This window comes from Aquila chrysaetos, chromosome 20 (genome assembly GCF_900496995.4).
Source record: "Aquila chrysaetos chrysaetos chromosome 20, bAquChr1.4, whole genome shotgun sequence".
Taxonomy (NCBI): Eukaryota; Metazoa; Chordata; class Aves; order Accipitriformes; family Accipitridae; genus Aquila; species Aquila chrysaetos.
In genome coordinates, this window is record NC_044023.1 from 14,656,008 (window position 1) to 14,670,361 (window position 14,354).

The window sequence follows — 14,354 nt, forward strand, 5'->3', positions numbered from 1 at the left end:
CCAAACCTGTGTGTTACATGATAATCATAATTTCAATAAAATTTAATACAACTCTAAACCAAAAGCAAGCAAAAAGTCAATGATAATGATGTCTTTCCACGGAATTATTAATATTCCATATTTTTACATTGCATCTGCAACTTCAACCTAGAAGGACTAACTCCTGCTGAAACTACTTTGCTCACCTCTGGCAATATTCAGTACCATTTGAATATCATTTAAGAATTTTTCAGGTTAGTTTGTTAACCTTATATTCATGCTTCTAACAACATCTCTGCAAAATATTCCATGAATCAAGTGTATGATGTTCACTCATATCCCATCTCAACAACAAACAGGAAGTCTGAACACATGGAAAGAAAAATAATGGAGAAACACATCTAGTGTTAGCCTCAATGTTCTTATTCTTCAGAAAAAAAGTATGAGAGAGTCTTCATCTTCATCTCATCATGCTGGTCCTCTGCCATATGCTACCACACTAGATGTAAGGCAGTATATATTACAAGATTCAATAAGACACTGAAATATCATCTTCAGTATGCATCTCATAGACAAGGTGCGGTACTACTGCAAATGAAAGCAATCCAATTTGTTACTGACTTCAGTAAGTCCAGGACTGGATTACATGGAATGAAATGCACATTCAGGAAAAATAATCCCTCAATTTTATTAATGATACACGTTTTGGAAGTTTATAGTTTGATTCTCTCACTTAGTAATTTCCTTGAAACACAAATCTGTATTTCCCTCTTTTTCATAGATTTTTATTTGTCCTAAATTATCTTAAAATCTGTGCTGGAAACACATACTAAGTTAGGTTAACTTAAGATGGAAGATTACTAGAGAAAACACTGCATTTTTTCCCCACACATTAGAGATAAATGGATAACGTTGATTTATCGGAAGCTTAAATCCCTCCCACCTTTCCATGTCTTTTTCAGTCATACATATTAAAATCATGAAATGGTGCCAGAAACATCAATAAAGTTTGCTTGATTAACTATAGTGCAGCATATGTAAACTGAAGATGAGAATGATTTTCCTGAGGAATGAGCACTTCCACTGATGTACTGTATTCCTTGAAAAAACAGGCAGATGGGCAGTTCTGGATACATAAAACTGATTGCTCTTGCTGGGCTGTAATTTTAAGAAGATCGTTCTAATGACTCTAGAGGGCCACCTACTAGGAGCAGATGGGATACAGTCCCTTTGTACACCAAGCTTTAATACTGAGATATCAGAGTGAAATTATCTATCAGCCTTTGTAAGGGTACATTATCTTATTTAATCTTATTTCTTCACTCTTTGAATTGCATAAGGAGAGAAAAATTCTCAGTTTCTTCATTGAAGGCTTCGCTGAGGAACTTGCCTGTTACACTTAAAACAGCATTTTTGATAGCACTATGTGACACGTGGTCACACCTGCCACGGTCATACAACTCTTGCAATCAGCAAGAGTTCTTGGTTTTGCTCTGGGTTTGACAGAATCCGTAAATACTGCCATGACAAGTTTAATTATACAAAGACTCTTACAGAAACTTGAGCTGAAAGCACGGACATTCATATAATTACAAAATAAGTCACTTGGTGGTGAATGATTCCAAGAGAAGAAGCAGTTATTATCCTTTACTGATTATTTGACTCTGATAATTGAATAACAGCATTGAACTATTTCAGTGACTAATTAGTAACCACTAAAGAGAATTTATAAATACTTGCTGTTTTCAGTTTGCAGACGGAAACATTTCTTCCCCAAAAGCCAAAACTTACATAAACCGTACAATTCTAGCACAGTTATTGTCCATATCTTATGGCTCTCAGCATATGCAACATAGTCAATGTTCACTTGTTTGAAATTTATCCTGATGCATAACCTGCCTCTTACATTTTACAATTAAGTAAATACTTTTTGTAGATAATACTGATTTTCCACAGATTTAATTAAAAAGTACATAATTCTCCTTTGCAGTTCCACTAACTTCAAGTGTAGACTACGATGAAAGGGATTTAGCCCTTTTAATGGTAATTTTTTAATTCATGATGAAGTGACATAAAAAAACCCAAGGAAAACTTTGAAACTTTTGGACTTTTTACCAGTATGAGATATTACTACAAAGATATGCAAAATCTTTTTTTTTTTTTAATTAAAACTAAGTTTTACTTATATTTTCCAGGAGAAAGGCAATTTACGCTCACATGCAATTATTTAAATTGTAGGTTGAGATATCTATCTTATTTGATATAGTTCAAGAGCATGTACATATCCTTGTGTGTTATACACAAACATAATATATTTGAATTTCAAAAGAAAGCCGTATTACAATGATCATGAGAAACAATAATAGTGTGAAAACCTGTAACAATGTAGCTTATTTCGGCATGTAAGATGACTGTATTTTTAAAAAGCACTGCAAGATTCAGCATAACTTAGTCAAATAAATATTTTGTCATGTAAGTGAAGTAGACTGGGAAACATGTTATGGTTGGGCTAAAGAATTTTGGTAATTTTGCAAAGATACCTTAAGCTGTGCTAAAATAGATACTATTAAGTTAGGAGTTTTATGTTCAGCTATCACGGCTTTTCCAGGATCCTCTTTCCTGTATTTTCAGTGGTTGAAATAAAACTGTTTTCTAGTTTACTTCAGTAATGCAAAATAGAGCAATGTGAATATTAACTGTGTATCCAGACTATCAGTATAAAGCTGACTTCAAGAAGCAACACAGAATGTCTCTGCACAAGGAAAAGGATGAATATGGGCGAAATATGACTGCTAAGTAATTTGTTGGTTCAGTGACTCCTTTCACATGAAAGAAAGGTTTAACTATGAATTACTAATGTAGTACCTGGACTGAGAAAAAAACCTCTTGATAATTTGTTAGCATGCTGTATATTTGTTTAAGGCAATTATCTTCTAGCTTTGTAAGTCTAGTGCATCTCCAGCTGCAGTGCCGATACTATTTAATGCAGTTTGCATCCAACGATAATGAATGAAACAAAGGCTGTTCCCTAGCATACCTCTGGCACATAGTCAAAGAAAAGTTTTTAGTTTATATAATACCTTAAATCTTTTTAAAGAAGATAGGGATCCTCTACCAGTCTCTCTTGCATCAACCCTCTAGAATGACCATTAATGTTGTCCCCCAATGTTGTTCTTGTGCTGTAAAAGCAGGAGTACTTGGCTACTGCTTTCTCTTTGTGTGCTTGGCACTGGATCTCTGGGATAGGATGATGACATGGAAGGTTAGCTATCTCTTCAATAAAGACTTAAGCACCAGCAAAGTTTAATGATTAATTTAACTTTTGATTAATTTATATAAATTTGTCTTGCTTTATAGTTCATCAGTTAAAGGATGCCATATGCACTGTGTTTTTTAAGACACTTTATTTTCGCTCACTTACCATAGCACGGCCTTTACTGTTTGGTACCTCTTCAGAAATGTTCATTTGTCATTTTTACACTGCTTTGGAGACACATCTTTACAAAGGACTTTAATACCACCACCACCCCAAAAAAAAAAAAAAAAAAAAGCAGCAATCAAATTGGAAACTACTAAAGCTGAGTAAATGACAGTGCTGGAAAGCTTCCATAATTCTTAGGTTATGGAAATATTTCCTTAACCTAGCTTCTACAGTAATCTCTCTGGCTTTTCATGAGCATAACAAATTCTTTGAAATCCAAACAGTTCTGTATCTTCAAAATGGTATCCCATATAGCACTGCTCATGAACCATTCATTAGCTTGACTAAACTGACTTAATTCTGAAATTCTGGAACTTTGTTTGAAATAACAAAGTCTTATGGGTTTAAGTTAATAAATAATACACTGCCCCAGATAATGGGAAAATGCCCACAACTACAGAAAAAAACCCGAGAAAATAATTATTTCTCATAATTAGCATCAGCAATTTGGTTTCTCAGAAATACAGAATATAGAGCAGTTAAGTTCAATCCATCTTGATATATGTAACTTGGTTGCGTTTTATTTCTCAGCTATGAGCAACAGATTAGAATGCTAAGAAACAGATTTTATAATTAAAAATGAAATACACTATAATGTTCATAAAGGCAGAAACTTCAGCAGTTACTGTAATCATACAATGCAACTATTCAGTGCATTGACAATTTGGTGAATTTCTGTATTGTACTAGCTGATACATTTATTAAAAAAAATATTTCTTTTCTTTCATTAATTTTATTGCTGAAAGATTTCCACATTGCAAAAGAATTAAAGTTGGTGATGCTGACACAGCTCAGACAGGATATAAAGCAGAAATACCAATCAAGTGACATTAAAAAGCTGAAATTTCTTAATTCACTTTCAACAATGTTTATGAGCAAAAGAGTCCCTGCTTACAGTTTTAGGCACAATGAAGCCTTATTTACTGCACTTTTGCTCAACCATAATGGACTTAGATCTCGCTCAAATCTATGCTGCAGGCTTTCTTAAAATCTTTTTTGTTGTAATGGTGCACAATATTCACATGTCTCTGTTAGCATAGGGGCTAAAGTAGAGTTAGGTTTCTTTTGTCCACTTGTTATAGAGGATATACCTGCATTTTCACTCCTGTATCCAGTTAGACACAGCAACCTGACAAAGACAAATCCACCTCTGTAGGTGTATGGGGAAAAGATGATTTATCCTCTCTGTCTAGCTTGAAGACAGAATCTCATCCTAGGAGTTTTAGGATGAAGACTACTTTATCAAGAATTACATGTACAAAGTGGCCTACCTCTTCACTGCTGTCAGTTCCTTCAAAGTTATCTTCAATTTGGGTTTTCCCATGTACTCCGTTACTGTCTTGCTTCAAATCCAAAGGGAAAATGCAATATTCTGGTGACATATTTGGAGACTTCCCATGAGGAGCAGATCGAGGTCTTGATGAAAATGTGAAAATCTCTTTATTATTCACTTGGTGATCACCTGTTTCATTGCTGTGATGTTCAACGGAGACATTCTGTGGTGAGGTTAAATTATGGCAGGCTGAATCTTCAGTAGCTACGAACTGCTCACTCCTATCCAACTGAAGACTCTCAGTGAAACTTTCTGGAAACACCCATTCATCTGAAATGTACAATGTTTATTTTAATGCCAAATATGTAAGTTGTATGTTACCCTGATCACTCTCATTTTCTCTGGAAGTTGTACAGCAAAATAAGTTTTTCTAATACAGAAACATTCTGCTTATCAAATTTATACAGTTGGAAGAGTGACGAGGATGCAACAAAGAAGATCAGGCTGCTTTCTAATTGAGGCAAGGTTAATCAAAACTTTCCAGATCACAGCTCAAAAAATCTGCAGGCTATGATATATGACGTGCAAGCCTGCAATTTGAAAATCTGAAACTATTTAGCTGTTAAGATTTGAAACTGTTCAACTGAATTTCATTCTAGGAAAACATAATTTTATTAAATTTGGCTATTGATCTTTTTCTATAGGCATTTTTTGTGGCTGACATTTAAAAAAAATAATCACACATAGTTGGTGGGAAGTTCATAGTATTACAATCTGCTGCTTCTTTATTGCTGAAATTCTACATTTTCTTTTATGTCCAGAACTTATGGTTTAAATCTCAATTTCAAACTACAGCTCTGATGAAAAATAGTGTGACATGAAAAATGTATGAAGATATCTGTTTCACCAAGTTTCCCTGAATACAGGCAGTACTAATCTGCCAATTTTAAAACAAACAATAAACTACAGAAATGGATTTAAAGATTGAGTGCACCAGATAAACATGAAAAGGCCATTTTTATAGTCTTATTGTTAACTTATATTTTACTGTTTGGAATGATGGTATAGAAAAAAATGTCAATTTGATTGATTAAAACCAATCTCAAATAGCATCTGAGAAAAGGAGAATTGCTCAAGTATGCAATACTCCCTTATCTTCATTAAAGGTAGTGTGGTGTGGATTATTCACTAGATCTTGAAACTTTCTGGCTCCATAAAACAAAGTTACCAGCAACCACATTAAAAAAGCCTCAATAAAAAAAATACTAAAACCGTAATAATAAAGTAGTACTGCAATAATAAAATGCTTGCCATCACAGAAGACAGTAAGTTTACTATGGTATTCCACTCGTTTTAGTTTTGTTAGAGATAGTTACCACTTCAGGCAGATTCAGCAGCTTGGGGGGGGGTGTGTGTGTGTGTGTGTGTGTGTGTCTAAGTCCGAACCACCATAAATGAAGGCAAAAGAAAGAAGAATGAGATGCCAGGAGAAACAGTTGTCTCCTTACTGGGTTACTGTGATTTTTCCAGTTTACCAAAGATAGCTAAAGCTACCAAACTCCAGTTAATATCCTACATGTTAGTTTGTACTAGGAACCAGTGAAGAGTAGGGACTTAACACACCTTGTACATTCATGGCTTGCACCTGCTTGTTCCAGAAGAGACTATTTTTCAATTTCTACATGAAGACCATCTATAGTCAGAAGCCCCAAGGCTTTTCAAGTAAACTCTTTTTATATTAGATAATCATGCTGGTTTAAAACAATCTAGTAGATCATTGTCTATTGTACATAAAGTCTATTTTGTAAATATATAGAAATCTCACCTTGCTTTTAATTAATAAAAGACTTGAAAGATGAACATGTAAGTAATGCCATTTATTTTACAAATACTTTGGACTAGTTTTTTTCAAGAGCCTCAAGAAATGAGTGAGACTATTCAAAACTTCATTTGTGTAAACCCAATGACCTTTTGTTCTGATCAATAACTACAAATGTTTCAAAGGAGGATACTAGAGCAGAATTCTCCTGTCTTTGGTCACTCAAGATGGTGTCACACTCCTCTAATAACATATTTTTCTTAGTCAGGCAATTGGAATTACATGTGAAAGGTTCTATGGAAATAAAACAACTGAAATAGTAAGAGAAAACACAGTATTAATCATGAACTCCCATTTCACAGTTTTTATGCTTTCACTATATTTTAGTATCTATATAAGCTGCATTTTAAAGTAGTCATTTCCCCTATAAAAATGAAACGAAAGACGGATCTTCTCATTAACTTTTCACATGAAGTTGAACACAGTATTAGGATGCTTGAGAACAAAAGACTCAGGAACTTTTTTTCCCAACTGATTTTGTGACCTAGCATGACTAAACAACTCTCTCGCACTAAATCAGTATTTTAAAGTACTCCATCATTTGTCCAATAGGAATCTGGCCCACAAGCCTGAAATTGTTTTGAATGTCTTTGGCCCTGGAGATGCTGCCACATCTGCAACTCCAGAAAGCACTATGCAGAAATGCCACAAAAATGTTACTTATCCCCAAACTTCAATTTGCTGGACAACTCTCCTGTATGTAAAAGGATCTTTTCCCCAGCTATTCTGGATGCTAAGTCTAAAATGCTCTTAACTCTTTTTTCCTAAGGCAATGATATTAGAATTTTCAACTTGCTGCATTTTTCAAAACAAAAAGTATCTTCAAAACTTACCTAGCTAAGCAAAAACTGAAAAAAATCCAAAAGTTTTCTATCTCAGCACTCTGCAGTCTTCTGACCACTCCAGCACCCACCCTTCCACAATTTCATCTATACACGTTTTACTAGGTTTCAATGGCAGCGCCTTGACTAAGACCAAGATGTATAACATATACTTCTTTAGTATTCAGAAGGTCTTTTCCCCCATCATGAAATTAGATCTGACATGTATCGTGCTGTCTTTGCAGTTTTCAAATATGCACTAATAGCTCAGACCACTGTAACAAGCCCTCTACAGTATGGGTTATACATTTAGTGTACAACCTACTTCACAAGAATATGCTAATTTTTATGCACAAAGGACTGTGAATGAGTAGAGAGGAGTGGCTTTGTTTTTATTATGACCTAGCGACTTAATAATAACCAGCTTCCCTAACTGCAGTCTCACCTGTTCTATTCTCATTCTAGAATGATTTCTAATGCAGTTGTTGCTGTTTAATTTGCAGGGGTCATTGCAGATAAAATTTTGTAATGAATTCTGAAGCAAAAAAGGTGTTAAACCACTCGGGTTTTGAGATTTTAAGTCAATTTTGAATGAAGTATCAAAATATGAAAAAGATACCTTAAGTAACAGTTTTTGTCAAGTGTTTAAAGAAGCAGCAATTAAAAGCTTAAACTCCTGACTCCTACTTCTGGCTCTGTCACAGACATCCAAAAACTTCTTACACATCACTTTACTCATCATTGTGAGTAAGGCAATGTCTTTACCCAGATCAAAAGTACTTCAGAAATAAAGAACTACTTTAAAAGATTTAGTGTCTGTATAATATTTAGTCTGAATATTCTGCTTTTTTAGTCTAACCTTCTCTGTAAAGAACAACATTCGTTTCCAGAGATAATGTTGAAATATACTTGGGTTAGTAATAAGATAAACACAAATATTAGTTTGTATACCACAGTACTTATTCTTAATGAAGTACGCAGAGGGAAGACAGAAAAGTCTGTAAGGCTTTAAGATGACATTTTATGCTGGCTATGGAGTTCAGCAACTTCTGTAACCTGTAGTCAGTATAGCATTTTGTTAACAGTCTACAAGCGAAAGATATGGGGTGTTTTGGACCAAACCAAATCCCATTATCTCTCCACCACAAACTGTACTGGAATTTCTTTTTAACTCAGTATTTTCATGTCAATTGTAATGAACAATTTAGAGTATCTTTGTAGCAAAATATGCAAACTACTATGTAATCACAACATTACAGCAAACAAGATAAATGCAAGTATGATCACCTAAACATCTAATTAGTTCTTCTACACAGTCAGACTTATGCTAAAGCTTCTAATTGCAGCCTAACATTTTAATGAAGGTTTCAGCATTGCATAAGTAAGACTGGCAAACTATAAACAATGCTCACTCGTTTTATTTTTTCCCTTGCTTAAAAACAATTTACCTTGGTAAAGGTACTGCATACCTGCTACAGAAGACATGCTGATTTCAAGTGTATAATAAATCTAAAAGATATTATTATAAATAGCAGTGACTAACCTCTAAGGTAATAAGAGCAATCACTTATGAAAGCTCCCCTCCCCCCATGAAATTTAAATTAATATTTACTAAAGCTAATGGCAGAAGTGCAGCAGTGCCCCAAGATCACCACAGATATGGTTGCAGAAGGCTCAAGAATACTAAATGACTGGTGATAAGAGAAGAGTAGTGTATGATAGGTTCTTGTTGATACAACTTGTTTAGACCACAGTATAAAAGGGGAGCCAGAAACCATGTAAGCTTGCACTTCCTTGGGGAATGTGGTTTTGTGCTAATGACTTGTCACAGGTGTATGTACATTAACACCTTGTCAGAAGTGTCAGGACTATGCTTTTGGCTGAGTCATCACCACTGAACCAAGTTTGTGGTTGTTCACTATGGGGCAAGATCAGCTGTTGGGAGTTTCCTGACTAGAACATTGATCCTGAGGTTTATGGGGTTACAATCCTGACAGTGTGCACAAACTTTAGCTACAACACAAGTTATCATAGAAATAACAACTTCTTTGCTTTTATTAGAAAGATATTTGTTTTTAAAATGTGAATGCAAACATGAAACAGTTTGGTCAGAAATGAGTAGAAGGGTTTTTATTCTCTCACCTGATGTCAGCGTACAATTACTTCACTTCCTTTTGTAAATGATTTTTACAGTATTTTATACAGATGTATATGTTTAATGGCTTAATTTTATTTAAAATTGTTAGGTTCCTCATTTTTTGCTAGATGTTTCTGGTTTTGAATTTCCCCCCCTTCCCTTTGAACATTTCCTCAAAGAATGCCTATCATTCTTTGAGGTCAAGTTTATCCGAGTTTGGAAGAAGTTCAGAACAGAGCATAGAAGAGGACTTTCTTTGATGAAGAGGTTGCCTATAGGAAGCTCTTCAACACAGATTAATCCAGTACTACAGGATGAAGAAACCATTAAGTCATCTATATACAGTTAGACATCTTCATGTATTGAAAAAAACCTGAAATGTGCAAACTGAGCTATCAGTGCCAAGTGATCAAAGTATGGAAAAAAAAGTTTGGAGAATCGTACCTTACAAATTCACATTGTGCATTTATCTGCCTATACACACAATTAAGACTATACAGAAACAGTTTTCATTCTCACAAACAAAAACAGTAAAATACCAGTGTTTATACATAGCTTTCTTCCTCAGTTCTGGGCTTCTGAATTTACAATAGGGCATTTAGACATGCCTGTCTAATGCCTTAAGTCTCTGTCTTTTCATATCACTTATATTTACATAAAATAACAAGTGATGATTAACTTTTCTTAAATTCTAGCACTAGATAGAGGTCCTGATGTTCTAGATGAAGAATATGTCAGACAATGATTCCTGCCTCAGGATCCTCACAATTCAGGTAAAGAGGAAGTAGTTTAAAAATTCTCCAGAAGGCTCTACTTGCCTAAGTATCTTGCATCTGTTTCAGTCAAATTATAAAACCCATAATAGCAATTATGGATTACTGACACTGTCATAGTATACAATTGCTTCTAAACATCCCAAAGATTAAACAAAATGGAAACAACTCACAATGTGAAGGAAAATTTCTTCGGTCAATTTTGAGCAGATCTGAGTAGTCTGCCCACTTTACAAGTTTGTCGCCATGCCTTTTAATAGAAAGTAACACTAGTTTTTTTTACAGAGACAAGGACTATTTTTGCCACAATAATGTACTTTCCAGAAACATGCAAAGCAAGTTGATTGACACTGTATGACAAAAAATATCCACACCTTTTGGCAGATAGGTGTGAAAGGGAAAAAAACATAAGCTGAGGTGTCTTTCTGTGAATAAGGGAGCGGAAAAAAAAAAAGAAGTAAATTCACCACTGAACTTTAAAAACAAAACCAAAAAACCTGATATTACATGGGTACCATAATTAATATCCTAAACTCTTATCTGGGACAAGTAAAATTTCTCATATATTCGATGTTTGGAGTCTTCAGCGTTAAATTTAATAGGGATTTAAAGAATAAATTATTTTTAGTTCTTTCCCTTTAATCATGAGAGCATGGAATTTTTCTTTTTTTATTCATTCACTGCTCTGGTACTCTGCTTAATCCTGCAAATCTTTATCAATGCTGAAAAGCAATTCTGTTGCAGGGTGTTTGATTTCCATAATCCCCCACAACACAGGCATTTATATTTTATGTGAACTGCTTTTGGGTCCTTTGAAATTTACAACAGATAGTCCCCCAAGCCAAACATAACTGAGATGTAAAATAACATAAAAGGAGCACTATACCGCTGGTTATCTCCCATGTGTTTTTGGCTGCATTTTTTAGAGATAATCTTCTATGACTGTTCTTGTCTGCTAACGGTCCTTGTGGTGAGGCGAGCTGAAAATCTGCTCTTCCACTCTCAGAGGTTTTCTGAGTCTGAATTGCAGGGTCTGAAATACAACCCAGAAGCTTATGAAATGCCTGTGAACACTCATATTGTGTACTTTTGTTACTTGAGGCATGGAAAAACAGCATACGGAGCATTGTCCTGGGATACAAACATCTTCCAAATGGCACAAGAATCTTGTAGGGCAGCAGGAATATGACGGTCACAAGAAAGTAAAAATTTAACACTAGGTATGGAAAAAGGGCAAACCACAGAAGTTATAAAAAACAGGCTTGCAAAAGTCTGCAAAATAATCAAGAACCACTGCAGTAGCCCAGTTATACACACAGCATGAGGGAAAGTGAAATACATGTATAACCTGGGGCTACTGCCAGCAGGTGGTGATCCCTGGCTCAAACACAATACGAATACCTGCAGAGAGAATGAGCATTTATTCAAGCTCATACAGGAGAATAAGCCATGATTTAATAGAAATGTCTTCAGTAATTAACAAGGTAGATAAAGGATTAGAAAAACAGAGAATTAAGTCTTACATACTGAAATCAGAATCATGCAAAAATTTTGGCAGTTTGTGAACTCTGCATATTCTTTTGCTCTTACCATTTTGACATAGATCTTTAGTTGTTTGGGGAGTATTTCTTTTGCCTCCTTGGTCTAAAGAATCATTGCACGGTGAGAATGATAGCTCCAATCTCTCAACGTCTTGTACGGATTCAGTTCCCTTTCCTGAACTTTGAAGTCGCCATGATCTGTTACTTTTGCTACCCCAGGCCTTTGTTACCTTGAAAGACATTATTTTCTTAGTGAAAGACAAAAACGTAACAGCTTTCAAAATACTCAAAGGTAAATGCACATTTTGAATTAAGCTTATTTTTCAAATAAATTTTTCCAAATATTTTTTTTTAAAGTATTATCTTTTCAGGAAACTTTATGGTAGGTACAGTTCTGTGTGGTATCTTCAATCTTCATGGTCTAATAACAGGCAGGGTTTATTTCACTGAGTGAAAGGGAAACAAGGCAAAGAAAAGGAAAAAAAAATTAAAATTAACTATCTGGATAAAACGACAGTGAAACTTGTGGCTGTTCTAGATCTCAGAAGGAGTCCTTTCTTCTTTGGATAAAGGAATCTCATTTTACATCTTAGCTTTCAATTGACTTCCTACAGAAGAGCCTACTTCCTTTGGTTGGGTCCTTTATTCACAGTGTTAAACTGGAAATTGTAGTCCCAACCAGATTCCTAAAATATGCATGTTTGCTAGCAGAGTGAGACCAGCTGTTTCCCTGGCATTGTAACTGACAGCATCACATGAGCTACTGTATGGCTGACTATCATCCACTTAGAGCATACCAAAACGCAGAGTTTCTGCTCTGCATCATAGCTCTCATCATAAGGAAAAATATTTACACGCACACACACAAATTTCAATAGCCTGAAAAAATTCAGAAAAATAAGAATCATAAGAAATCAGAGTAATTTCAGTAGGAAGAGACCTCTGTAGGCCTAATGCTGAGATTAGATCAGCCTGTTCCAGTCAAGTTTTGTTATTTTTGAAAGTTTTGAAATTCCACAAACTCCCAGTGACCCTGTTCCTGTAGTGAACCACTTTATCATTATACCCAGTCAGAGCTTCCCTGCAATTCAGGCCTGCTGCCTCTTGCCCTTTCACTGCACCTCTTTGAAGAATCTGGGCCTGTCTTCTCTACAACCCTGCATTAGTTGAAAATAGCAAATAGATTCTCCCTTCACCTTCTCTTCTGTGGGCTGAACAAACCCATGTCATGTGCTGTAGCCACCCAAGCATTTTACTTGCCCCCCACCAGATGTTACAGTCTCTCTCACACTGGGTGTCCACAACCAAACGTAGTACTCCAGACACAGCCTCACATCATCCTTGAAAAAAACCTTTAATGTGACTCCTCTACTTGTTAATTTCCTCCTTTACAGAAGTGCCAGCAGTTTTTTTGTAATTTAAGCCTTCTTACCTCTCCAGATACCCTTGCACTGACTCTTCTGTTTGAAGATGGAGGTGGCCCAAGGATCTTTGATCCAAATGCAATATGTGATGCATGCTGAGTTTTACTGCTGCGTATATTGCCTTGTCCTCTATTAACCAAGCTACCTAAGATAAGAAAAATAATATTTTTAAAAAATTACAGTACTTACAAAGAATGAATATTAATACTTTTTTCAAATCCACTGAAATAAAAGAATTATGAATACTAAGCATACATAAAAATTATGTTCCTTTATAGCAAAATCCCTAGAAATATGGAGGAACAGTAAATGCACATTTTATAAAAGTGTGTTAACACACAAGCAAGAAACTTTTGGTATATTATATAGACATTATTTCTAATCTCCTTGCTTTAAATATTTATTTTAAAGGGGGCTATTTATAAAGAAACAAAAAAATTGGTTTGCATAATTTCTTTAGAACTTCAATGAAAACGTAACTTCTGATAGGAAGAAAAAACAACTCTAATTAATAAATAACAAAATAAATAAATAATAACAGAAGAAAACTGAGGCAAGACTGTCAAGGTATCACTCACAGATCAGAGAACTATTTACCTGTAGCTTGCTTTTTGAAATTACTGAAGCTACTGTATTACCAGGGCTGAGCCCTAATATTGCAAACATACTCTATTCCTGTTAAAATGTTCTACCCCTTTCATTATTTACTTTTTTACTGTTTAAAATTTAGCTATATTACTATAATTCTTTTCAAGCACCGAAAATGCCAACCAGTTCGCAAGACAAACAAAAAGTAAACATGGAATGCAGGCAAATGTTCTGAAAAAAATTTAAAAGGGAAGGACAGTAAAATGGCTATGTATTAATTTTATCACCAGTGTTGCAGAACTGCATGTAATATCTATTTTCCTCTTTTTTAATCCTCCAATAATTGCCAGAGCTGATAAAGGGTATTTTCGCATTAATTTGTAGTTAAAATTTACAATGTCTGAAGATTTTTTCTTGCTACAGCTTCAGTGTTAAACTGCTATCTCACTTCAGAGATC

General features: G+C 34.8%; 1 protein-coding gene across 9 annotated transcripts in view; it reads right to left on the minus strand.

The window, feature by feature from the left end:
- The window catches only part of CFAP20DC (CFAP20 domain containing), a 90,141-nt gene that overhangs the window by 35,940 nt on the left and 39,847 nt on the right, over nucleotides 1-14,354 (minus strand). For 8 of the 9 annotated variants that reach the window (XM_029996313.2, XM_029996312.2, XM_029996311.2 and 5 more), the window contains 4 exons: nucleotides 13,317-13,453; nucleotides 11,934-12,114; nucleotides 11,230-11,376; nucleotides 4,732-5,063 (listed from right to left, as the gene is read on the minus strand). In XM_029996313.2, the coding sequence (XP_029852173.1) occupies nucleotides 4,732-5,063; nucleotides 11,230-11,376; nucleotides 11,934-12,114; nucleotides 13,317-13,453 (797 nt within the window). The remainder of the gene's footprint in view (nucleotides 1-4,731; nucleotides 5,064-11,229; nucleotides 11,377-11,933; nucleotides 12,115-13,316; nucleotides 13,454-14,354) is intronic. The other variant, XM_029996315.2, reaches the window with a different exon arrangement.